The 25,645-nt window shown below is 36.3% G+C and overlaps 1 protein-coding gene across 1 annotated transcript in view; it reads left to right on the top strand.

Moving 5' to 3' along the window:
* The window catches only part of LOC148953503 (uncharacterized), a 146,229-nt gene that overhangs the window by 79,088 nt on the left and 41,496 nt on the right, over window positions 1-25,645 (top strand). The window contains exons 8-9 of the mRNA XM_089088573.1: window positions 6,261-6,445; window positions 22,220-22,409. Of these exons, the coding sequence (XP_088944699.1) occupies window positions 6,261-6,445; window positions 22,220-22,409 (375 nt within the window). The remainder of the gene's footprint in view (window positions 1-6,260; window positions 6,446-22,219; window positions 22,410-25,645) is intronic.

Here is a 25,645-nt window from a genome sequence, read left to right as displayed (position 1 = left end):
AATTTTTTTTAGGTAGGGGGCTTGATTGGTTTGTGAGAGGGGGATAATTTCAAAAACGAAAGCTTCCGAAGGCCCTAATTGAATGAGCAATTAATATTGTTCTGTTTCTAAGGGACCAAATTATAAAAATGAATAATAATTTCGAATTGGTTCAACGAACATCTTGAAGAATTTTTTTCCTCTATCTTCGTTGACATGGTTAAGAAAAAAGCTAACATTCTCATTTTATATTTTAAGAATTGGCTTACTTTTCCACCAGAAATGTTAAAAGTTAAAAATCTAAATAGCCGAAGTGGACATTTCCTTAGGATCACCCTAATTATTAAAACTACCTGTTAATCAGTTAAAGACAGTGCCAATTCAATGAACGCTTCAAATTGAGCTGCAAGTATACGGTGAAAGTCAAAACCAGTTCTTTCCGTAACCTCCTTTTAATCCAAAGCACTTTGAATTTAATTTAACATTGTAGTGTGACAAAAAATCTTTATCGGATAAAATTCAACTTGGATTTCAGAGGCAACGCTGTAGCGTTGCCTATAGTAAAGGCCATACGGCTCCAATGTTTAATATTTTTTTTCCCAGAGGCACTTCATATGGAAGGGGTCGTCGTAGAAGCTTCATAGGGGGCTCATTCGATTGGAAATTGAGAGTTCTAGTGCCCTTTTTAATAGTCGAAAATGAATGGAGTGCAACTAGCCCCCCTCCCATAGCCCATCATTCCCCCAAACACATCCAATCAAAATTTTGAGATAGCCATTTTGTTCAGCGTAGTTGCTTTCCAGATAGAAAATATATTTTTGAGGAGGATACTACCTCAAAACCCTCAGGGCAAGGGTTTTAAGTTATGCCCTGGGGGCATATAAGGTTTTTATAGAAGGCGTTGTCGTAGAAACTTCAAAACATGCTCATTCGATTGGAAATTAAATAGCTAGTTTCTTTTTTAATAGTCGAAAGTGATTGGAGTGTAACTAGCCCCCTCTCTCCCCCACGCCCATCATTTCCCCGAACACATCCAATCAAAATTTTCAGATAGCCATTTTGTTCAGCGTAGTTGATTTCCAGATAGAAAATATATTTTTGAGGAGGACACTCCCCCACAACCCTTAGGGCAAGGGTTTTAAGTTATGCCCTGGGGGCATATGAGGTTTTTTATAGAAGGTGTTGTCGTAGAAACTTCAAAATATGCTCATTCGATTGGAAATTAAAGGACTAGTGCCCTTTTTAATAGTCGAAACTGATTGGAGGGCAATTAGCCCCCCCCCCACGCCCCTCATTCCCCCAAACACGTCTTATCAAAATTTTGAGATAGCCATTATATTCAGCGTAGTTGATTTCCAGATAGAAAATATATTTTTGAGGAGGATACTCCGCCAAAACCCTCAGGGCAAGGGTTTTAAGTTATGCCCTGGGGGCATATAAGGTTTTTATAGAAGGCGTTGTCGTAGAAACTTCAAAACATGCTCATTCGATTGGAAATTAAAGGGCTAGTGCCCTTTTTAATAGTCGAAAGTGATTGGAGTGTAACTAGCCCCCTTCCCCCCCCCCACGCCCATCATTTCCCCAAACACATCCAATCAAAATTTTCAGATAGCCAATTTGTTCAGCGTAGTTGATTTCATCATAGAAAATTTATTTTTGTGGAGGACACTCCCCCACAACCCTCAGGGCAAGGGTTTTAAGTTATGCCCTGGGGACATAAAAGGTTTTCATAGAAGGCGTTGTCGTAGAAACGTCAAAACAGGCTCATTCGACTAGAAATTAAAGGGCTAGTGCCCTTTTTAATAGTCAAAAGTCATTGGAGTGCAACTAGTCCCCCCCCACACCCATGATTTCCCCAAACACATCCAATCAAAATTTTGAAATAGCCATTTTGTTCAGCGTAGTTGATTTCCAGATAGAAAATATGTTTTTGAGGAGGACACTCCCCCAGAACCTACAGGGCAAGGGTTTTAAGATAAGCCCTGGGGGCATATAAGGTTTTTATAGAAGGCGTTGTCGTAGAAACGTCAAAAAAGGCTCATTCGATTGGAAATTCAAAGGGATAGTGCCCTTTTTAATAGTCGAAAGTGATTGGAGGACAACCAGCCCCTCCCCGCCCATCATTCCCCCAAACACATCCAATCAGAATTTTGAGATAGCCATTTTGTTCAGCGTAGTTGATTTTCAGATAGAAAACATGTTTTTTGAGGAGGACAATCCCCCACAACCCTCGGGGCAAGGGTTTTAGATTATGGCTTGGGGGCATATAAGGTATTTATAGAAGGTGTTGTCGTAGAAACTTCAGAAAAGGCTCTTTCGATTGGAAATTCAAAAGAATAGCGCCCTTTGTATTGGTAAAAAGTGACTAAATGGCTCCTAGGGCGCCCCCCCTAAGCCCATCATTCCCCCAAACACATCCAATCAAAATTTTGAGATAGCCATTTTTGTTCAGCGTAGTTTATTTAGAGATTGAAAATATGTTTTTGAGGAGGACACTCCCCCACAACCCTCAGGGCAAGGGTTTTAAGTTATGCCCTGGGGGCATGTAAGGTTTTTTATAGAAGGCGTTGTCGTAGAAATTTCAAAACAGGCTCATTCGATTGGTAATTAAAGGGCTTGTGCCCTTTTTAATAGTCGAAAGAAATTGGAGGGCAACTAGCCCCCCCCACCCATCATTCCCCCAAACACATCCAATCAGAACTTTGAGATAGCCATTTTGTTCAGCGTAGTTGATTTTCAGATAGAAAACATGTTTTTGAGGAGAACAATCCCCCACAACCCTCAGGGCAAGGGTTTTAAGTTATGCCCTGGGGGCATATAAGGTTTTTATAGAAGGCGTTGTCATAGAAACTTCAAAAAAGGCTCATTCTATTGGAAATTCAAAGGGGTATTGCCCTTTTTAATAGTCAAAAGTGATTGGAGGGCATCTAGCCCCCGACCCCCCCCCCCCTACGCCCATCATTACCCCCAAACACATCCAATCAAAATTTTGAGATAGCCATTTTTGTTCAGCGTAGTTGATTTCGAGATTGAAAATATATTTTTGAGGAGGACACTCCCCCACAACCCTCAGGGCAAGGGTTTTAAGTTATGCCTTGGGGACATGTAAGATTTTTATAGAAGGCGTTGTCGTAGAAACTTCAAAGCAGGCTCATTCGATTGGTAATTAAAGGGCTTGTGCCCTTTTTAATAGTCGAAAGTGATTGGAATGCAACTAGCCCCCCCCCCCCCCGCCCATCATTTCCCCAAACACATCGAATCAAAATTTTGAGATAGCCATTTTGTTCAGTGTAGCTGAGGGTGAGATAGAAATTATATCTTTGAGCATGTCAATTTCCCACAACCCTCAAGCCAAGGGTTTTCATTAATGCCCTGGGGGCATATGAGGTTTTAATTGACGGCGTTTTCGTATAAGCTTCAAAACTGGGTGATTGGATTGGCAATTCAAAGGGCTAGTGCCCTTTTTAATAGTCGAAAGTGATTGGAGGGAAACTAGCCCCCCCCACCCCACCCCCATCATTCCCAAAACACATCCAAACAAAATTTTGAGATAGCCATTTTTTTCAGCGTAGTTGATTTACAGATAGAAAATATGTTTTTGAGGAGGACAATCCCCCACAACCCTCAGGGCAAGGGTTTTAAGTTATGCCCTTGGGGCACATAAGGTTTTTATATAAGACGGTGTCGTAGAAACTTCAAAAAAGGCTCATTCGATTCGAAATTCCGAGGGCTAGTGCCCTTTGTAATAGTCGAAAGTGATTTGAGGGCAACTAACCCCCCTCTCACGCCCACCTTTTCCCCAAACACATCCAATCAAAATTTTAAGACAGCCATTTTATTAAACGTAGTTTTAAGCTCTGGAAATTAGGTATTTGAGGATTACAACTCCCCCAAAGCCCTCAGGGCAAGGGTTGTAATTTAAGGATTCTCCGAATCCTTCATATTATTTCTTATGGAAGGGATGCTCGTATAAACTTTAGAGAGGGCTCATTTGATTGAAAATTGAAAGTTCTTGTTCACTTTTTAAGAGGCAAAAGATATTGAAGGGCAACTAGCTCTTCTTCCTCCTCCACGCCCTAAATGCATCAGCTAAAAATTTTGATATACATTTTGTTAAAATAGTTCAAAGTTCTGATAACAAAAAACTCCGGTGTCGACACAGCCCACCAGAGCCCAGAGGTAGGCGTTGTAAGTTATGCCCTGGGGCATAACTTATTAAGGGGGTTTTATAACTTATGGGAAGGGGTTTTGTTTCGGAAGAAAACATAGGAAATCTATTATAATTATCCAATTATAAGGTTAAAATACATACTCTGTGATAGATGCAAAATTGCTTTGGCACACAAATTCCTATTAAGGTTAATTCCAAACAGTCGTGATCCCTTCGTGTCAGCAAGTGAAATGGTCTCAACCCCCCTTATTGGAGCTATTTTTTCAGTCCGTTCATTGTTGTCAATCGCTGTCCACAAGTTATGCAAGCTGTCTATTGTTCATTTATAAAGTTTTTATCAAAGAGGTAATCGTATAGACTTTGAAAAACGCCTCGTTCGATTTAAATTGAAAGTTCTAGATCCGTTTTTTAAAGTCAAGAATAATTGTACAGTAAGCACCCCCCCCCCCATGCCATAAAAACTTAAAACTTTTTGCAATCAAAAACGAACAAAATTAATTAAAAAAAATTTCCGAAAAATAAGTTTTTCAAAGAAAAGTAAAGGCTATTTTAAACTTAAGCTCAGCAGATACAAATACCTTTTAGAATTCAAGCTCAAAACAACCAGAAATTACTATTAAAGAATAAATGAAACCCAAAAAAAACAGAAATTAAATAAACAATCATACCAAAAGACATACAACAAGTAATAATATAAATGAATAAATAGATCTTAAAGCGAGTAATGCTTTGATTGAATATGAAAATCAAGCTTAAAACGAAAACAAATATTTTGCTATTAAAGTATAAGTGAAACTTAAAACGAACAGAAATTAAATAAACAATCAATGCGAACTAACATACAATATATATTAATGTAAATGAATAAATAAATCTTAAAATGAGTGAAACTTAAATTGAATATGCAAATCAAGTTTGAATCGAATAAAAATAACTACAAACAAGAATTTGGGTATCGTCTTATTGCAAAAGCCTAAAACCTACTGCGTCATTGGCGCTTTACTGAAAACAATTCGTTGAAATATTTTCAGTTTTATAACTTTAAGAAATCAAAAATTAATTAAGATTTTAAGGAATAAATATCAGCATATGTAAATTAAATTAACAATGCACATTTCTTTTCAGTAAACTCATTTGAATTTTTTTTTCAGTAAAGTACAGTAAAGTTATTGGATGTTTAATTTTTTATTTTATGTGTTTGGGGTTTATACGACAACGCTTTCTATAAAAACCTTAAATGCCCCCAGGGTATAACTTACAGTCCTTGCCCTGAGGGCTCTGAGATGGTTATCATCTTCAAAGACCTAATTTCCAGAGCTTTGAACTACGTTGGATGTTTGGGGAAATGGTGGGCGTGAGAGGGGGATTATTTTTCCTCCAATCATTTTCAAATATTAAAAAGAGCACTGGCCCTTTAAATTTCCTATCGAATGAGCCATTTTTGAAGTTTCTACGACAACAATTTCTATAAAAACCTTAAATGCCCACAGGGTATAGCTTACAACCCTTGCTCCGAGGGCTCTGGGGGTTGTCATCCGTAAAGACCTAATTTTCAGGACTTTCAAATACGTTTAACAAAATGGGTATCTCAGAATTTTGATTGGATGTGTTTTAGGAAATGGTTGGTATGGAAGGGGTGTTAGTTGCCTTCCAATCACTTTTGCTTATTAAAAAGGGCACAAGCCCTTCTAATTTCCAATCAAATGAGTTATTTTTGAAGTTTCTACGACAACTCCTTCTATACGAAGTGCCCTGGTCTAAAAGAAAAAAACAAAGAAATAGATAAATAATATATTGTGCCCACATCGCTCTCTACTTCGGCAGCTCTATTGCACTGCCTATGAAATAGCTAGTAATATCAGCAGAATTATTGTTGATTAGCAAATGAATGGGACAACAGTAAATATAAAAAAGTTAAAAGTCTAATCTGGCATGTAAATGGCCTCTCCTTCAAAACGGCTCTATTTTTTATATTATTGATATTTCCTTCAGTTCTATCACAAATTCCCTTTCTTGCAGCTTTAACAGATTTTGCATGAAGGAAAGTCGTACAAACATTTGTAAAAACAATTTTTTACAGCTACTGACTGTTGAAAAATTATCTTTTAAGGATTTGAGTGCAGATGTCAATACCCGTTTGTTAAAGCACCCGATGGTGGTCCCTGCGTAAGCATTAGAAAATCAAATTACCAAGCATATAGAAGTGATTTACAGCTCACCCAGCCATGGTCAGATGCATTGGAATCGGAGGATTCATTTCAATATCAGAAGTTAAAAAAAAATGTTGAACTTCTAGTAAGTAGAAAATGTTTTGCCAGTTTACAGATTCTATTATTACCCGACAGTTTGTTGCAACAAACTAAGATGAGAGCAACCCGGACCAATATTATCTAAACTAGAAAAAAGAACCCTTTAAATATATATATATATATATATATATATATATATATATATATATATATATATATATATATATATATATATATATATATATATATATATATATATATATATATATATATATATATATATATATATATATATATATATATATATATATATATACGAAAAGAATTTTACTCTCTGTGCTTATTCCCAGTTTGTGAAATTGGTTAGTTTTAGGTAAACTAAGCAAAAGATCTTAACACACGAAAATTCCTTGTTAAAAAGGGGAAGCCGCTCCAAACAGAATATTGATCCTGGAAAATATTGCCCTATCAAATTTGACATTTTAAAGAACTCCTAGCAGAGTTATCAAACTGTTATCTAAAGAAGTCGTAAAGCTTTGAATACTTAAGAGTCTACACAGTAGCCTTAACATAGTAAAGAGTGAAGCGTCTTTCAAGTATAGTATTAATTTTTCATTTATTCTTCCATTGGCCATTTTGTTTGGAAGAGTTGCTCGTGGAAACTTGAATGGAACTTAATAAACTTGAAATCAAATTGTTTTTTGCCTTTTGAAAGACCAAAAGTGATTTGAGAGAAAACAGCCACCCTCCCATGTCCATTTTGGCCCCATACCCTCACCCGCTGCATATGGTCAAAACCTCATACTAGTCATAGATACTTTTGAAAACGACACTGCCTTTCCATGACGATAAATAAAAGATCAAACTGGGATAAAACCTTTTAATAGACAGTGATAAATTTCACAAAAAATACTAGATATTTCGGATATATATGCAGTAACCGTCATCAGCATTACTACTGATGGCGGTCACCGCATATGTGACCGAAATATCTTGTATTTTTGTTTGTGAAATTTATCACTGTCTTTTACAAGGATTTTATCCCTGTTTGAACTTTTCATTATCTTCATGCTAGTCATTTTTCTAAAATTATCAAAAAGGTCAAATAGATATGCCCCAGGAATGAAATAATCCACACAGCCCTAAATTGTTTGAATAGCCCTTCTCCATTTATATATAAGAAATGAGCATACGTGGTCGTGGCTGTATTGTGTCGTATTTTCAAGGACCATTCATTGAGCTAAGAGGACCTCTTTTTTTCTGGAAAGAGGTAGGGTGTTAGGGGGCATTGCAATGGGACACAAAGTTGTTGTCTCAGATTGTTCTGAAGATTACGCTCGTAAGTACTTCGTCCAAAGGGACCTTAATTTACCTAGAACATTGGCGTTTGGGGCAGGGTCCTCCCGAAATGGGGCCCAAAAAAATTTTTTTTTAAATCGATATATGTAATTCATTGGGCCAAGGGAACCCCAATAAACATATAAAAATTATAAACACTAGAAGTTTGCTCAAAACAGGGCCAGAAACAGGACCTGAAAATTGTTTTATTGAACCGCTTGAAACTTATACCCGTGAGCTCCTGGACTAAGGAGCCCTTCACACACAAAAAATACGTTTGATTTTTTTTTTTTTTTTAATTTAGACTTTCTTCTTAAACGGGTTAAAACAATGCAAGGGCACTGTTCTGTTTTTATGAAGAAACAGAAAAAAAACAAGGCTTGAATGAAACAGAACAGAAACAGAACAGGTCAACAAAAAACAGAAGACCTGTTTCGGTTCTTTTTTTTGGTAAAAACAGAAAATCAGTGTTTTTGTTCAAAAAACAGCTGTTTAAACAACTGTTTTCCGAACACTTAAAGGCCAAAGAAAAAAATTGTAAATGATAAGTTTTGGCTTATTATCAAAAAGTTAATTATAGCCTCAGTTATTCAAGTCTTAAAGCTTATCATTTAAAAATTGTTCTTTCCCCTCGTTTGGACATTGTCCGGGCATACTGATTTCGCATGAAATAATTACCGATCAAAGATGCCTGTTCCCTTGACACACTAGTCAAGATGTCTTCGCAGTCACTAGTCAGAGAAAGACCTTTTTGCTTTGGGTCCAGAAAATGAACGGGTCTTCAATATGAAAACATTAACTTTTTAGCCACTCATTAACTTATCGTCAGAATTGCCACTTGCCACGGGTAGTGCTTTTCTCTGGCGGTAACACTTTTGAGAAAACCTAGAGCTATTGCAGCATTTTTTTTTTTAAAAAGAGCAGTTTTTCTAATAAAGGGGCGAAAAATTGTCTGTGCACACAAATATCGTCATCATTTTTTTTCTTTGTGGTTATTTTCTTCCATTCTGTCGTTACTATTTTCCAAAAAAGAAATTTTGGGGCCCAAAAAGAAATTTTTGAAATCGATATCTGTAATTCATTGGGCCAAGGGAACCCCAATGCACATATACAAATTATAAACACTAGAATTTTGCTCAAAAAAGGCCAGAAACAGGACCTGAAAATTGTTTTATTGAACCGTTTTTTTTCTTTGTGGATATTTTCTTCCATTCTCTCGTTACTATTTTCCAAAAATGCGCTTTTATGTTTATGCAGCATCTCCTCAAACTTCCTGGAAATGCAAACTAGTTATTTGAGACATTTCAAAACAAAATAATTTTCGGCATGAAATTTCGGAGTCAGCTCAAAGTCATTAGTGTTTAAGCAGAACCCATAGTTGACTTGGGAGAAGGAAGTTTCCCCCTCCAGACCATGCTTTTCCCTCCCGCATTCCGGTGTTCGAAATCCATCTTAAACAAAAGTATGAAAGAAGAAAAATGCACAGGAAAAGTTACCTAGCGGCTTAAAACAGCCTTTTAAGGATAATTATTTCCTAGCCAATGTATGTGAAAATATTTCAAAAGAAAAAATAATGGTTTAAGGGTACTTTGCATATTGTTACGGCGCTTCGTGCAAGAAAATATTATTCTATGTCCTCCACCGAAGTCATTCTTAAGTAAATAAGTAAACGGAGATTTCTCAAATTCTGAATTTCAAAGAAACTTAAACTCTTTGCTATTTAATACTTTCTTTAAGTGTTCTCTTCTTTTGAATAGGTTTTCAAAGGGATGCAAATACAAATATAATTGCACTTTTTAATAAGTTCTTTAGAAAATTACTGTTGCTGTGCGGCAGAAAATACTTTCTGCAACGCGTAAACTTGCTCTATCATAGAAATTGTTACTACTTCAAACTTTTGTTATAAAAATACGAGCGGGCATGCTTTTGATTATGTAGGCGCGATTATGATTGTTGTAAGCAATTCAAGAATACTAGCTTGATTTCTTAGCCGAGCCTATCCCCCTCCTCCCCAGAAACTTTGGATCTGCCAATATCTCAAAGGTGTAATATGAGAAAAAATTGACTCCCCCCCCCAGGATCTTTATCAATTTGTACTACTGTATTTATGCAAATTAATGAAAAAAGAAAAAGCTTACCGGAAAGCTCTACATCACTTTGAAAGATAGACTAGCTGCTTGTCCTCAAAAGATTTTAAGGCATTTACGGCAGAGTTGCTAACACTGCAGGAGCGACTTACGATTTGGAAACATGTTGTATCCAAAAACGACTGGAACCAGCTTTCCTCACTGGACTCTACCATTACCACAACGACCTTAATAGTACAAAGGTGAGATGGAGTGGGCCTTCTTGTGGTTTCTGCACCATTGCTTAATGTATCCTACAGTAATGGACCAGATGGACCAGAGAGCGATCCACGAGAGACCCCCTTTCAAATTTTTAAGGATCCAGATAAGCTGCCTTTTGTAAAAGATTAATTTCAAAATGAAGGCTTGTCATAAAATACTTTTTGACTTTACGATTATGAATTATTTGAGGGGAGCAACAATGGGACTATCACCGGCTCTAGTATTAGAAAAGAGATCTTGCCCTTCTAAGATTGTGTGTGCTCGACTACCAGTTGGATATTAAGAAGCACTTACCATTACAGCGGTATTGTGCATGGAAGAAAGTACGGTAATAGCAGCTTCTAATACAGTACAGCCATTAGACATAAGCCAGAGGCTCGTTGCATTCATCGAATGTAAAAAAAAACAAACTATTATTAGGCTTCCAAAGTTTTTTGTAGACTTAATTATTTCCAATGTGCTATTTCGTCACACTTTCATGTCAAGAGGGATATGAGAACGAAGGCTTTACAACACCTTTTAAAGTTACAATGCTGGTCATTGAAAAATTTTAGTTTTCTAAATAATTTTTGCAGTTTTATAAATGTTTGAGCAAGTGTAACGTTTCTTTGGATAGCCTGTGCTGAAACCTCGTTTTCAGACAGACTCCCAGCTCCCCATTGTTCTCCTCTACCTTCTTCCGTAGACACTGCATCACTTTCATCAGGTTCTTCCGCAAAGGCACCTTCAACAAGGAGCAGAAAAACCGCCTGAATCATTTTCAACAGTTGGATCTGCATATTAGACTTTATCAAAGGATTCCAACAAATCAGAGATGTCAGAGATGTCATTCATCAGAGATGTCATTCGCTAAGTTTCAATTGGACTATAAACTAAGAGAACTTTCCAAAGATGAATGAAGACAATGTTCAAAACATGAAGTTCAGGAAAGTGCTCAGAGCCTAGAGTCACAACGCGGAGCATCTTATCTGTCAGTGAAAACTTCCCGATTACAACTTGGATTGCTGAAAGGATGTTAGTAGTTATATTAGAAAGCTTAAACTTCTTGAAATGTGAAACACAGTGGTGCACCCTCTAATCATTTTTCATCTTCCTGACATAATAGGCAGTGATACCTATAAAGCTAGATGCTTTTGCAGACCAGTAGTCACAAGTTAAGCTAGCCTTTGTGGCAGACCTTAAAGCAGCCTTCTGTTTATTTTGCTTTTTTTCTGGCTGTACATATACGTGATAATTTATGGTTCCCCAGGATGGTGCTTTTAAGCCCCGGTCTTTTTTTTTAAAATAAACTGTTTCATATTTGGCTTATTAAACACAGAAAGTGGCAATTTATCCTTAAACAGGGTTTTTGTAGCAGAGCTTCCGCAGAGCAACTTGTTTGGATTAATTGGAAATAAAAAGGGGTTTCACGTCTGCTCTTCTTATTCTAGATTTCACCAATTCCTTGCCCTCTCTGTAACTTGCCTTGCTATCTAGAGCTTTCCTTAGGGACGCAGCCTGACTTGATGTATATTTTTTGAGTTGGTTTGGGCTTGTTATTTGCTACACCAGTCGCATATACTATATCTTAGTGCGGATCACTTGTATGCTTCCTTTTAAGATAGCTTATAAATGTAACGGAGAGACTCCCTTAGCCCTTAGAGACGTTTTCCAGATACCGTAAGATACCCAGAGAGACAGCTTAGAAGTTTTAATTGGAACATCGAAGTCGTCATCAGAAAATGTCATGAGAATGTGTTAAACCGAGTTGGAGTTGCAGGAAAAGATATAGGGGAAAATGAAAAAGTTTGTGATACCTTGGATATGAAGGAAAATTTGTTTTGTGAGCAAGAATTAGCAACAGTACTAAAAGGATTGAAACAAAAATAAAGCTCCAGGTGCTGAAAGTGTTGTAAATGAGTTTCTTAAATATGATGTCTCTGAGGTTAGAAATAAGTTACTGAAGATTATGAATATAATTTTTAAGAAATGGGAAATACCTAACGATTTTAGGAAGACTTTAATTAAACTACTGTATAAGAAAGGGATAAGAGTAAGTATCGCTATTAGTAATTATCGACGAATTAGTCTGGTCTATGTAGGTAGCAAATTACTTAGTAATATGATACTATTTAGACTGAAAGATGCTGTAGACAAAGTTTTAAGACAAGAACAGTGCGGTTTTAAAAAAGGTAGAGGATGTGTCGACCAAACGTTCACTCTTAGATTTATAATTGAGAAGTACCTGAGTTATCAAACACCTTTGGTCCTCAGTTTTATAGACTACGAACAATCTTTAGATTCTGTTGATAGAACAGCTTTAGCAAAGGTCTTATCCTTGTATGCTATACCAGACAAGTACATTAAAATGATTAGTGCTATGTACGAGAATAACACTGCTTCCGGTTAAGGTAGGAAATAAGGTTAGCAGCTGGTTTTGCATTAAATCAGGAGTTTAGCAGATTTGTGTTCTATCCCCCTTTATATGGATCATTTTGATGAACTTTGTCTTAAGGAGCACAGGAAAGGCAGTAGGAGACCACCGAATCAAAGGGGGAGGAAAAGTCCCCTGGACTTATATTATACTGATGATTTAAGCATCCGAGATGAAAGTGTGAGCAAAATGAATGAAGTTCTAGAGGTTTTGCGAATTCATTGTGCTAGAATAGGTTTGAAAATTGATGTTAAGAAGACTAAGTCACTAAGGCTAGGAATAAGTGAAGATGAAAAGGTGAAGTTGGGTAATGAAAAGATTGATCAGGTGGACAGTTTCGCTTACCTTGGTAGTATTATTAGTAAAGATGGTGGGAGCAGTGAAGATGTCAAAAGTAGAACAGCCAAGGCTCAGGGTGTTTTTTCACAGTTAAAAAAACTGTGTGTTTTTTCACAGGCTAACGAAAAGATTCATCCCGGGGGGCAGCTTCACTTACCTTGGTAGTATTTTTTAGTAAAGACGGTGGAAGCGGTGAAGATGTTAAAAGTAGAATTTTCAAGGCTCAGGGTATTTTTCACAGTTAAAAAAGTTTGGAAGAATGGGATGATAAGTTTGCAAACCAAGATTAGAATATTGGAAGGTAAAGTGATGACAGTGGTAAAATATGGCTCTGAAGCATGGGCACTCCGAAAAGCGGATGAAGATTTGCTAGATATTTTCCAGAGAGATTGGCCTACGGGTTGCTCTGAGTACCTGGCTGACTTCTCGTGTTTCAAAAACTTTAGGTTGTACAAACAAAGCGATTCAATTACACTTTCTATTGCTATAATGAGAAAAAGGTTTAAATGGTTTGGATCTGTTGTACGGCTAAAGAATGACAGATTATTAAAGATTCTACATGTTGGGCCACCGTCTTGGTCTAAATGGAAAGCTCTTCTGGGCTGGGAGCATATCATAGAGAAAGATTTAAAGGAAAAGGGAACTTCCTGGGAGGGTGTAAAGTGGAAGACTTTGAATAGATTGGTACGGAGGAGGAGCCTGCGTATCTGTGTTGGCCTCAGGTGGCTTGGTGCTGCGGTGAGTTTATTAGGAGTAGTAGTAGTAGTATTGTGAGATCTGATTTTGTATTGTGAAGTTTTTAGTAGTAGTAGTAGTAATAGCAGTAGTATTGTGAGATCTGATTTTCTATTGTGAGGTTTTCAAAAAAAAAAAAAAAAAAAAAAATCAACTGCTTGCTTTTCAACACTTTGTCCTACCTGAGTAGAGTTTGTAGCATTATTTTCTGCATCTTTACCATTCTTATTGAAGTTGAGCCATTTATCCTGGCTAAAGATTGTTTTGATCCCAACATCAAATAAATATATAAATAAGATATTGCATATAATAATCGATTAATTAATGAATGAATAGAAAAAAAAAATCCTAACCGTGAAAAACTCACAACTGACTTCAGTAGAAGATCTAGTGCTGCCAGAAGGTAGAAAAAATAATTCAAAACTTTAAAAAACAATTTTTGCCGTGCCAAACTAAATCTCTGAGAACACAACCCTGGATCTATTAAAAGAATTGATGAACGAAGACCTTTAGTTCGTCCTTTCCAACCTTTTGAGCACACAAAGAGTGTAGCTTGGTTGTATGATGATCACAATAAAATCAGATCACAGTATACACAATACAATACCAGATCACAATAAAATTAGCTAAGATTTAAGCCGAGGGATAGATTAAAAAAAATTCTGGTCTGGAGAGAAACAAGCTAATATGGTAACACTGGGAAAAGTGTTAATACTACACTAGTTCACCTTCACATTACAGTCAGTATTATTGAATCATGTTGTCTCGCTGAACGCGTGTGTGTGCATTCTATTTTTTTTGTGTGTGCAGGTATGTGAGAGTAACTGCAAAAATACAAATCTACATTCTATAAAACCGTGTATTGAAATATGAGCATGTAATTAAATAAAGAAAAATCAACTGAAAGTAAGGAGCAACATTAAAACTTAATACGAACAGAAATTATTATGGATATGAGGGGGTTCGGCCCTTAGTCAATACATCGCTCTTTATGCTAAAGTTTTCTTAGTACTTTCAAAAGAGGTATCTATTCTAATTACGCGGCCTTTGTGATTCAGGGGTTTGTGATTCGAGCAAAATTTGAACTTTAGCGTAAAGAGCGAGGTGTTGACTAGGGAGCGAACTCCCTAATACACGTAATAAAAACATGCGAATATAGAAGTTCTTTACGTAAGTTAATTCGTAAGTTACGTCAGAAAAAATTTCGAGACAGCCATTTACCCAAAAAAAAGTAAAATTAATGTGCAAATTTAGTTTTAATTATTCATGAACGGTGAGCCAAAATCAAAGCTGTATTAACTCAAAGACTTTCAGAAACTAATTTAAAAAATTCAAGTTTTTTTTAACTGAAACTAAGGAACGACATTAAAATTTAAAACGAACAGAGATTTTTCCATATATGAAAAGTGCTGTTCCCTCCTCAAAGCTTCGATCTTTACGCTAAAGTTTTTTATTGTTTAAAAAAATAGAGTTGTGAGAAAGTGTCAAACTTTAGTGTAAAGAGCGAGACGTTGAGGAGGGGACAACACCCTTTCATATACGAGATAATCTCTGTTCCTTTATGTTTTAATGTTGCTCCTTATTTTCACTTAAAAAAACTTGTTTTTTTTTAAATTTAATAAATGTTCAAGATCCAAAGAAATGTGACTTGAATCTTTCTAGAGTTCAAGAACAAAAATTAGCATAGAATTTAACAATAACTGGAATACCGACATTTTTAGGACGATTCTAAGATCTGATTAACTATTGTAAGGTTTTCAAAAAAAAAAAAAAAAAGAGAGATCTCAAGATAAATTAGTATGCATAGAAGCACTATGCTTAAGCCTATATATGTTCCGTAGCCCAAAGACTGATTTCAACGTATGTTAAGTTCGTTTTCTGGAACTTCGTAACTTTCAGTATGCAGTTAAAATAAAATACCTAAACTCACTTAGCTTTGGAATTTGGAGAATTTATAGAACAAGCAAACAGCGATTCCCTTTTTCTACATTTGGTGTGATTAATTAAAAAAAAACTTTCCGAAAAATAAGTTTTTCAAAGAAAAGTTAAGGCCATTTTAAACTGAAGCTCAGCAGATAAAAATACATGTTAAAATTCAAACTCAAAACGACCAGAAATTACTATTAAAGAATAAATGAAACCCAACACGAACAGAAATTAAATAGACAATCATAGCAAAAAATATGCAACAAGTAATAATATAAATGAAACAATAAATCTTAAAGCGAGTAACCCTTAGATTAAATATGAAAATCAAGCTTGAAAAGAAAAAAAAAATATTTTGCTAATGAAGTATAAATGAAAATTAAAACGAACAGAAATTAAATAAACAATCAATGCAAACACGCATACAAAGAGATATTAATGTAAATCAATAAATAAATCTTAAAACGAGTGAAACTTAAATTGAATATGCTAATCAAACTTGAAACGAACAAAAATCACTACAAAAAAGAGTTTGGGTGTCGCCTCCTTCTCTCACTGTAAAAGTCTAAAACATACTGCGTCATTCGCGCTTTACTGAAAACCAATTTTATTACAAATATTTTCTTTTGTGCTTAATATTGAAAATAAATATTAAAAATTATAGTAAAATTTTGAACTGATGAGCTCTTAGCAATTAATATCAATAGACTATACATCAAATATTCAGTTTAATTTATTATTTCTTTCTAAAGTTGTTCAAAACGAATATAGTTTCAAGACAAACAAGAGTTTGGATACTGCCCCCTTCCTTAAATGTAAATAAAAACCAAAAGCCTACTGCGTCATTGGTGCTTAACTGAAAACGAATTATATTACAAATATTTTCTTTTCCAGTTCATATAGCATTGAAAATAAAAATAAATTATAGTGAAATAAATTCTTGAACTGATGGATCTTCAACAACTAATATCACTATATATCAAATATTCAATTTAATGTTGTTTATACTTTCCAAGATTATTCAAGACGCATATAGTTTTCAGTAAAGTGCCAATGACGCAGTAGGTTTTAAACTTTTACAGTGAGAGAAAGAGGCGATACCCAAACTCTTGTTTGTAGTGATTTTTGTTCGTTTCAAGCTTGATTTGCATACCAATTTAAGTTTCACTCTTTTTACATGATTATCTATTGTATATGCGTTTGCATTGATTGTTTATTTAATTTTTGTTCGTTTTAATTACTCGTTATTGAATAAAATAAAAAATTAAGTTTCATTTATATTTAAAGAGCAAAATATTTCTTTTTCGTTTTAAGCTTGATTTGTCATATTCAATCTAAGCATTAATCGCTTTAAGATCTATTTATTCATTTATATTGTTACTTGTTGTATATTTTTTGCTATGATTGTTCATTTAATTTCTGTTCGTTTTGTGTTTCATTCATTCTGATATAGTAATTTCTGGTCGTTTTGAGGTTGAATTTTAACAAGTACTTGTATCTGCTGAGCTTCAGTTTAACATGGCCGTTACTTTTCTTTGAAAAACTTATTTTTCGGTAAGTTTTTATAATTAATTTTTGTTCGTTTTTCATTGCAAAAAGTTTCAAGTTTTTAAATAATCTTCATTTCAAAATCATTTAAAAAAAAAAATCAAATGTTCGTCAAAGTATTAAAACTGGTATCAAAGTAACAAAATCAAAGTGAAAAAATGGGTTTGTGTTAGCATCGGAGTTTTTATTATGTGATGTTTGAACTATTTTAACAAAATGGCTATCTCAAAATTTTTATCAGATGGGTTTGGGTAAAAAAGGGCCTGGGTGGGGGGCTAAGTGCCCTTCGGTCTCTTTTGACTCTTTAAAGGGTAACTAGAACGTTTTTATTTTTAATCAAATGAGTCCTTTCTGAAGTTTATACCAGTATCCCTTCTATAAGAACCATATATGCCCCCAGCGTATAACTTACAGCGCCTGTCCCTGGGGGGTTGTGTCGACCCCGTAGATTTAGTATCTGATATTTAAACTATTTTAAAAAAAAATGGTCACCTCGAATGTTTATTGGATGGTCTTTCCATCCAATAAACACAAAGGCGTAAAGGGGGGGAGGGACTAGTTGCCCTACAATCTTTTTTTAACCTGAAAAAATGAACTATTACTTTTAATTTTCACTCACATGAGCCCTCGCTGAAGTCTACATGAGCATCCCCTATATGAAAAACATATACGGCCCCAGTACAGAACTAACTATGCCTGTTCTCCGGGCCTAGGGAGGTTGTGTCGGCACCAGAGTTTTTATTATTTGACCTTTGAACTATTTTAAAAAATGGCTATCTGAAAAGTTGTATTGGATGGACTTGGGGAAAAAATGGCGTGGTTGGGGCTAGGGGCCCTCCAATCTCTGTTGACTGTTAGAAATTGAACTATAACTTTCATTTTTCAATTCAATTCAGCCCTCTCTGAAGTTTGTACGAGCACCCCTTCCATAAAAAACATATATGCCACCAGGGCATAACCCTGGCATAACCTGCCCCCCCCGGGCCCGGGGTGGTTTTGTCGACAACGGAGTTTTTTAATTCTGACTTTTGAACTACTTGTAGCAAAATGGCTGTCTCAAAATTTTTATCGGATACATTTGGGAGAAATAGGGCGTCGGGGAGATAGTTGCCCTCTATTCCCTTTTGACTCTTAAAAACTAAACTGGAACTTTCAATTACAATGAAATGAGCCTTTTCTGAAGTTTATACGAGTATCCCTTCCACAACAGCTGTATATGCCGTCCAGGCATAACTTACAATGCTTGCCCCGGGCCCTGATGGTTTGTGTCGACCCCGAAGTTTTCGTTATATGATTTTTGAACCATTTTGAAAAAAAATGGATCCCTTATCAGATGGGTTTGAGGAAAATAGGACGTGGAGAGGGGGGGGGTTATTTGCCCCCCGATGTCCTCTGACTCTTTAAAAGTGAACTAGAACTTTCAATTTCCAATCAAATGAGCCCTCTCCGAAGTTTATACGAGCATACCTTCCCTAAGAACCATATATGCCCCCAAAGCAATACTTACAACGCACGTCCCAGGCTCAGGGGGGGGGGGCTGTGTCGACACAGCGTTTTTTCTTATCTGACCTATGAACTATTTTTAACGAAATAGCCTCACGTAAAGGAGTTTTATTATATGATCTTTGAACTATTTTTAACAAAATGGCTACCTCACATTTACTATCAGATCTATTTGGGGGAAAACGGCTTGGGGGGGGGGGGGCTAGTTATCCTCCGATCACTCTTGACTCTTAAAAAGGGCACTAGAGCTCTCGATTTTCAATCGAATGAGCCCCCTTTCAAGTTTATACGAAGACCCCTTCTAAATGAATTGCCTGTGGGAAAAAATAAATGGTGTCTGGGGGGGGGGGGAGGCTGGCTTCCTTCCGATCACTTTTGACTCTTAAAAAGAGAATTACAACTTTCAATTTTCAATCAAATGAGCTCTCTATGAAGTTTCTAAGAGCATCCCTTATATAACAACCATATATGTTCCCAGGGTATAACGCCTACCCCCGGGCCCTGGGGGCTGTGTTGACACCGGAGTTTTTGTATCTGAGCTTTGAACTATTTTTTACAAAATGTCTACCTCAAAATTTTCATCAGATGGGCTTGGAAAAAGAAGGCTTGATGGGGGGGGGGCTAGTTGCCCTAGGATCTCTATTGACTATTAAAAAGTGAGCTCGAAATTTCAATTTCCAATCAAATGAGCCTTCTCTGAAGTTTAACTCTCTCTCCCGGGCCCTGGGGGCTGTGTCGACACTGGAGTTTTTGTTATCTGAGCTTTGAACTTTTTTTTAACAAAATATCTATCTCAAAATTTTTATCTGGTGCATTTAGGGCATCGAGGAAGGGGGGGGGGGGGAGGACTAGTTGCCCTCCGATCTCTTTTTAATCTTAAGAAGTGGACAACAACTTTCAATTTCCAATCAAGTGAGCCCTCTCCAAAGCTTATACGAGCATCCTTTCCGTAAGAACTATATTTGCCTCCAGAGCATTACATACCAAACCTGCCCCCGAGCCCAGGGGGTAGTGTCGACACAGGAGCTTTTCTTATCTGACCTTTGAACTACTTTAAATGAAATGGCTATTTTAAAAATTTTATCGGATTGGCTTGGGGAAAAAAGAGTGTGTGGGGACTAGTTGCCTTCGGATATCTTTTGACTCTTAAAAAGTGAACTAGAACTTTTAATTTCCAATCAAATGAGCACTCTCTGAAGTTTATACGAGCATCCCTTTCATAAGAACAATACATGCCTTTAGGGCATAACTTAGAACGCATTCCCCCGGGACCTGGGGGGTTGTATCGACACCAGAGTTTTTCTATTCGACCTTCGAACTATTTTTAACAAAATTTCTATATCAAAATTTTCATCAGATGGGTTTGGAAAAAAAAGGCCTTGGGGGGGGGGGGGCTAATTGCCCTCGGATCTCTTCTGACAATGAAAAAGTGAGCTTGAACTTTCAGTTTCCAATCAAATCAGCCCTCTCTGACGTTTATACGAGCATCCCTTTATGCCCTTAAGAACCATATATGCCCCCAGTGCATAACTTACAACGTCTGCCCCCGGACCCTGGGGGGTTGTTTCGACACCTGAGTTTTTGTTATGTGACTTTTGAACAATTTTTAACTTAATGGCTATCTAAAAAATTTTATCGGATGTATCTGGGGAAAAAGGGGCCTGGGGGGGGCTAGTGGCCCCCCAATCTCTTTTGACTCTCAAAAACTGAACTGGAACTTTTAATTTCCAATCAGATGAGCCCTCTTCGAAGTTTTTATGGGCATCCCTTCCATATGAACCATATATTCCCCCAGGGCATAACTTACAATGCCTGCCCTCGGGCTCTGGGAGGCTAGGTTGACACCGGAGTTTTGTTGTATGGTCTTTGAACTATTTCTTAAGAAATGGTCATCTCAAAGTCCTTATTGGATGGTTTTGAGGCAAAAAGGCGCGGAGGGGGGGAGGGAGGTGCCCTCCAATCTCTTTTGACTCTTAAAAAGTGAACTAGAACTTTCAATTTCCAATCAAACGAGCCCTCTTTGAAGATTGTACGATCATCCCTTCCATAAGAACCATTTATTCTCGCAGGGCATAACTTACCACGCCCGCCCCCATGCCCTAGGGGGTAGTGCCGACAGTGGAAGTTTTGTTGTATGATCTTTGAAGTATTTTTAACAATATAGCTATCTCAGAATTTTTATCTGATGCATTTGGGAAGAAAGGGCTGGGGGGGGGGGGTTTTTACCCTCCGATATCTTGTAACGCTTAAAAGTGAACTAGAACTTTCAATTTACAATCAAATGAACCCTTTTTGGAGTTTATACGAGCATTCCTTCCATTATAACCATATATGCCCCAAGGGCAAAAACTTCTAACCCTTGCCCTGAAGACTGTGGGGAGAGCGTCCTGCTCAAAGATATAATTTCCAGAACTTTCAAATACGTTGAACAAAATGGATATCTTAAAATTTTGATTGGATGTGTTTGGGGAAATGGTGGGCGTGGAAGGGGTGTTAGCTGCCTTTCAATCACTTTTGACTATTAAAAAGGGCACTAGCCATTTAGATTTCCAATCGAATCACGCCTTTTTGAAGTTTCTACGACAACGCTTTCTATAAAAACTTTATATGCCCCCAGAGTATAACTTACAACATTTGCCCTGAGAGCCTTTGGGAGGGGGGGGGTGTTATCTTCAAAGACCTAATTTCCAGAATTTTCAACTACGTTGAACAAAATGCCTATCTCAAAATTTTGATTAAATATGTTTGGGAAAAAGGTAGCCGTGAGAGGGGGGTTAGTTGCCCTCCGATCACTTTCGACTATTAAAACGGGCACTACCCATTTGAATTTCCAATCGAATGAGTCCTTTTTGAAGTTTCTACGACAAAATTTTCTATATAAACTTTATATGCCCCTAGGGCATGGCTTAAAACCCGTGCCCTGAGGGCTGTGGGGGGAGTGTCCTCCTCAAAAACATTATTTCTATCTGGAAATCAACTACGTAGAACACAATTGCTATCTCAAAATTTTTATTGGGTGTGTTTGGGGAAATGGTGGGCGTGAAAGGGTTTGTTAGTTGCCTTTCAATCACTTTTGACCCTTAAAAAGGGCACTAGAATTCTCGATTTCCAATCGAATGAACACCCTTTGAAGTTTATACGACGACCCCTTCCATATGAAGTGCCTGTGGGAAAAAATAATAATAATAATAATAATAATAAAACACTGGAGCCGTATTGCCTTTACTATAGGCAACGCTATAGCGTTGCCTCTGATACGAAAATCCTGCTTTAATCTACACAAAATTTAAATATTTAGAACGCTAAAAATATTTGATAATGTAATTGAGATGATCTTCTTTTATGATTCTTAACCGAATAAATGTTTAATTTTGTTGTACTAAAAGTTCAAAATATTTAATGGCAAATGTTCAACTAAAACGGAAGGAGAAATAACGAACTGGGAATCTGAATTCCTCACTATACTTTTACTAACAGCTCACCGTAATTCTGAGAGAATTCATTGCAAAAAGAAAACGAGATATCGATCATTTTTGTGTTTCTGAGGTTGTTTGAATTTCAAATACCCACCGATTGAAAAGTTTGTTTAGTGTTTTAGAAGACCAGAATAAAAGAAAACTCTGTTCATAAAATGGGCAGTACTTTACTGAAAAGGATTTAAATATTTCAGGTTAAAATGATGTCAAACGGAGTTGAAGATGCTTATATAAAAGCCTTCCGACAAGGTCCAAGTTTAGGAAGACTGTCAGGAACTGTTATTGCCAATACAATAATTACATCGACCTCAAAACCAGTCTTTTCTGGGAATCCCACAAGTCTTCCAGGACTGAGCTTTTCTATTAGAGATGCTACTTTTTTCGGTAAGTTTAAGATGGGCGGGGGGCATTAGATCCTTATGCATATAATTGTATTTACTTGAATATGCATGTGTCTTTTGATATAATTTAGACCATGAAGTTTTTAAATAACCAAAAATCAATCTACTTCATATTCCTTCTTCTGGTTAACAACAGTGCCTATTTTCTTGAAGCAAGCAACAGTAAAGGTCTAGAATTTGGACTATTGAGAAGGAAACCTGTTAAGGAAACAATTTTTACTTCATAATATGAAGAACAATTCTAGCTAACACATTTTGACTGCATTTCCACTTTGCTTTTACCTTCATGAACTATATTTATTTTTATAGGTATATGTTATTATCTGTATTTATTTGTACACAATTGTATGTATTTAGCCGTTCGCGGTTTGAGCAGCTGAAAAATGCCCGCCTACTGAGAAAATTCAACCAATACTGAGAAGCTATTATTGATATCAGGTCATTGAACTTGTCTTTCAAGGATTGAATGAAAAATAAGTTTTAACTGAAAGTAAGTAGCAATATTAAAACTTAAAACGAACAGAAATTATTCTGCATATGAAAGGGGCTGTCCCCTCTTCAACGCCTCGCTCTTTACGCTAAAGTTTTTTATTGTTTTGAAAAATAGAGTTGTGAGAAAGAGTCAAGTAGTGTTCTCTAATACGCTGAATCTGACGATGTGATTTTCATTAAAATTCTATCAATATTTAGGGGTGTTTTCAGCTTTTTTTGAAAATAAGGCAAATTTCCAGGCTCTTAGCTTTTGATGGGTAAGATTAAACTTAATGAAATTAAGTTTATATTTGAAACTAGCAAAAAAATCTTATTGTTTTGATGTATCTATTGGTATCAAAATTCCGTTTCTTCAGAATTTCAGTTACTATTGAGCCGGGTCGCTCCTTACTTACAGTTCGTTACCAAGAACTGTTTGAAAGGCTGGCCTTGGAGTTATCCAGCTTACTGATTATCGGCCAATATCGTTACTGTCAGCATTTAGCAACATTTTTGAAAACGCTATGCTTTCCCGTCTATTTTCGTTTTTAAGAGCAAAGGATTTTTTTATGACTTTCAATTGGATTTTGAGCAAAGCACTCAACTTAAGAAGCATCTGCTGCTCTTTTAAATTATCTATATTTGGCTGTTGAATCTGGTCTCATACCTGTCACCACATTTTCGAACTTCCGAAAAGCTTTTGATTCTCTAACTGTTCAAATTTCACTCTTTAAGTTATTTCATTACGGCATCAGAGGAAATTCTATCACTTCGTTTGATTCCTATTTGTCCCAAAGGGTAATCTCTATGGACCCTCTTTTCTATTCACCGTCTGAAGATAAGTTTGGTGTCCCACAAGATTCAGCTCTAGGGCCAGCTCTGTTCTTAGCTGAAGTTAGTAATCTTATTTTTACGACTATGAACAAAACACCAACAGTTTATTGCATTATCTATCCCCCAAATCTTTCCATGAACACAAATGTATATCTTCGTTAATATTTGAGGAAACTTTAGTGGTCCTCGCTGGCGACAGTATCCCTGGCACTGCTGTCGGAACAAAGCCTGTGATCATTATCAAATTGAATTTTTTGTTTCAGAGAGTAATTTTATGATTTCAAGATAATTACCTAGACCTGAATATGGCGGAGTTTCAAGCTTTCTGATTTTCTCCTGAATTTCTTAAGCTTGCCCTCAGGTTTGAAAAATTTAAATTTCGTTTGGTTCTCTCAGTAGAACTAGCGACCGATATGTCCCGTTCCTAGGCATTCTTCTCGATGAAAGTTTCTCCTTCAGGCAGCACACAGGCATTGGTCTAACTAAAATAAAGTTATTAAGGAATCTTGGAATATTGAGAAAGCTCAAAAATGTTCTTGGGTTGTTCCATTGTAAAAATCTTCTATAATTGTTTAATTTAGTCGTATGTCTTTTATTTTTCTACTATATAGATGCCTTTTTTTCCCTTTTTCTAAGAATTATATTTTCTTTAGTAATATGTTGTAGTGCACAAAAAGCACTCAGACATAGGAATTTACAGTCAAATAGCTATCAGACAGCTATTTATGATGTTCCAGTGCCCCACCAGCAGTGGAGAAGGTGAAAAAAGAGGATACATCCGCGTTATCCATGCAAAACAGCGATTTTCCTTATATTTCAAGCCAGGGAGCTGTAGTGTTTTTGGTAATGGCGGTTCCAATAGTGAACTTTTTGTTTGGATCCCACGTCATTTTTAAGGATTTTCAGGTTATTTACCGAAATTCCCCTTTAATTGGTTTCCAAATTATAATTTCAGTGAACAATTTCAATGTCATTCAATAAACATGGTAATAGTTGTCGTTCCTGAATCTGCTGAAAATAAAAAATAAAATTTCATTAGCCATTTTTTTAATCCTTTTTTTTCTATTGGGCACGGTTTGTTCTTTACTAGGCTGCAGCTAAAACATCAGTCATTATAGTTCCGTTAGCAATCCGTTACGGGATTTGAAGATCGAATTTTTTTTCATGTGTGTCACATCACATTTCATCCCCCCCCCCGATTCCTGCTCATTTTGCCTGAAAACTGTGTCTGAATCAGCTTAAGAATGTCACCTGCTTAATGCCTTTGAAAGAAGTGAAAATTATGTTTATATTTGGATAATTTAATATAGTTTTTTTCTCCTCCTTTTTTTTTGTTCTTAATGTCCTCGTATTTTTTTTTGTTCTCCTCCTGATTGGTTAGATTTTTTTTATTGTGCTTGCCTCTCTGTTCTAGTTTTTTTTTCGTGGGTAGTCAGTAGTGTTGTAATTAGTAAAATTGGTCACGGTAAAATTGGGTATTTTACGTATTAGACAGTAATTTTACGGACCCCCATAAAATATAGAATTAGCTATAAGGGAGAGACTAGGGGAGAGTGGGGGGGGGATAAACTGATATATAATTCTCATGGCCGTACCAAAGACTTTTGTTTGGGGGGGGGGGGTGGAACAGGCACGGTCACCTAAATCAGAATCTAAGTCTCAAGGAGAGGAGCTAGATTTGCAAGCAAATTTTGTTGAAGATAATCTCAATGACTGTGAAAGTGACTGAATGTTCTGCTATTATGATCCAGTGCTTAGTTAATCAAAGTCATCAAAGTGTTACAAATCTCTTTTTTATTTGTATTCGGTACTTTTATAAAAAGAAAATAATTTGTACATGAAATGAGGAATGTGGCTTAATACGGCTATTTAAATATGCAAGGCTGCTAGAATAACGTTTCTTAGGTTTAAATT

This window comes from Artemia sp. Qi Xiang Cuo, chromosome 4 (genome assembly GCF_049724085.1).
Source record: "Artemia sp. Qi Xiang Cuo chromosome 4, ASM4972408v1, whole genome shotgun sequence".
NCBI classification, from domain to species: Eukaryota; Metazoa; Arthropoda; class Branchiopoda; order Anostraca; family Artemiidae; genus Artemia; species Artemia sp. Qi Xiang Cuo.
The sequence above is the reverse complement of the archived record's forward strand: the minus strand, read 5'-3'. Positions and strand labels throughout refer to the sequence as shown.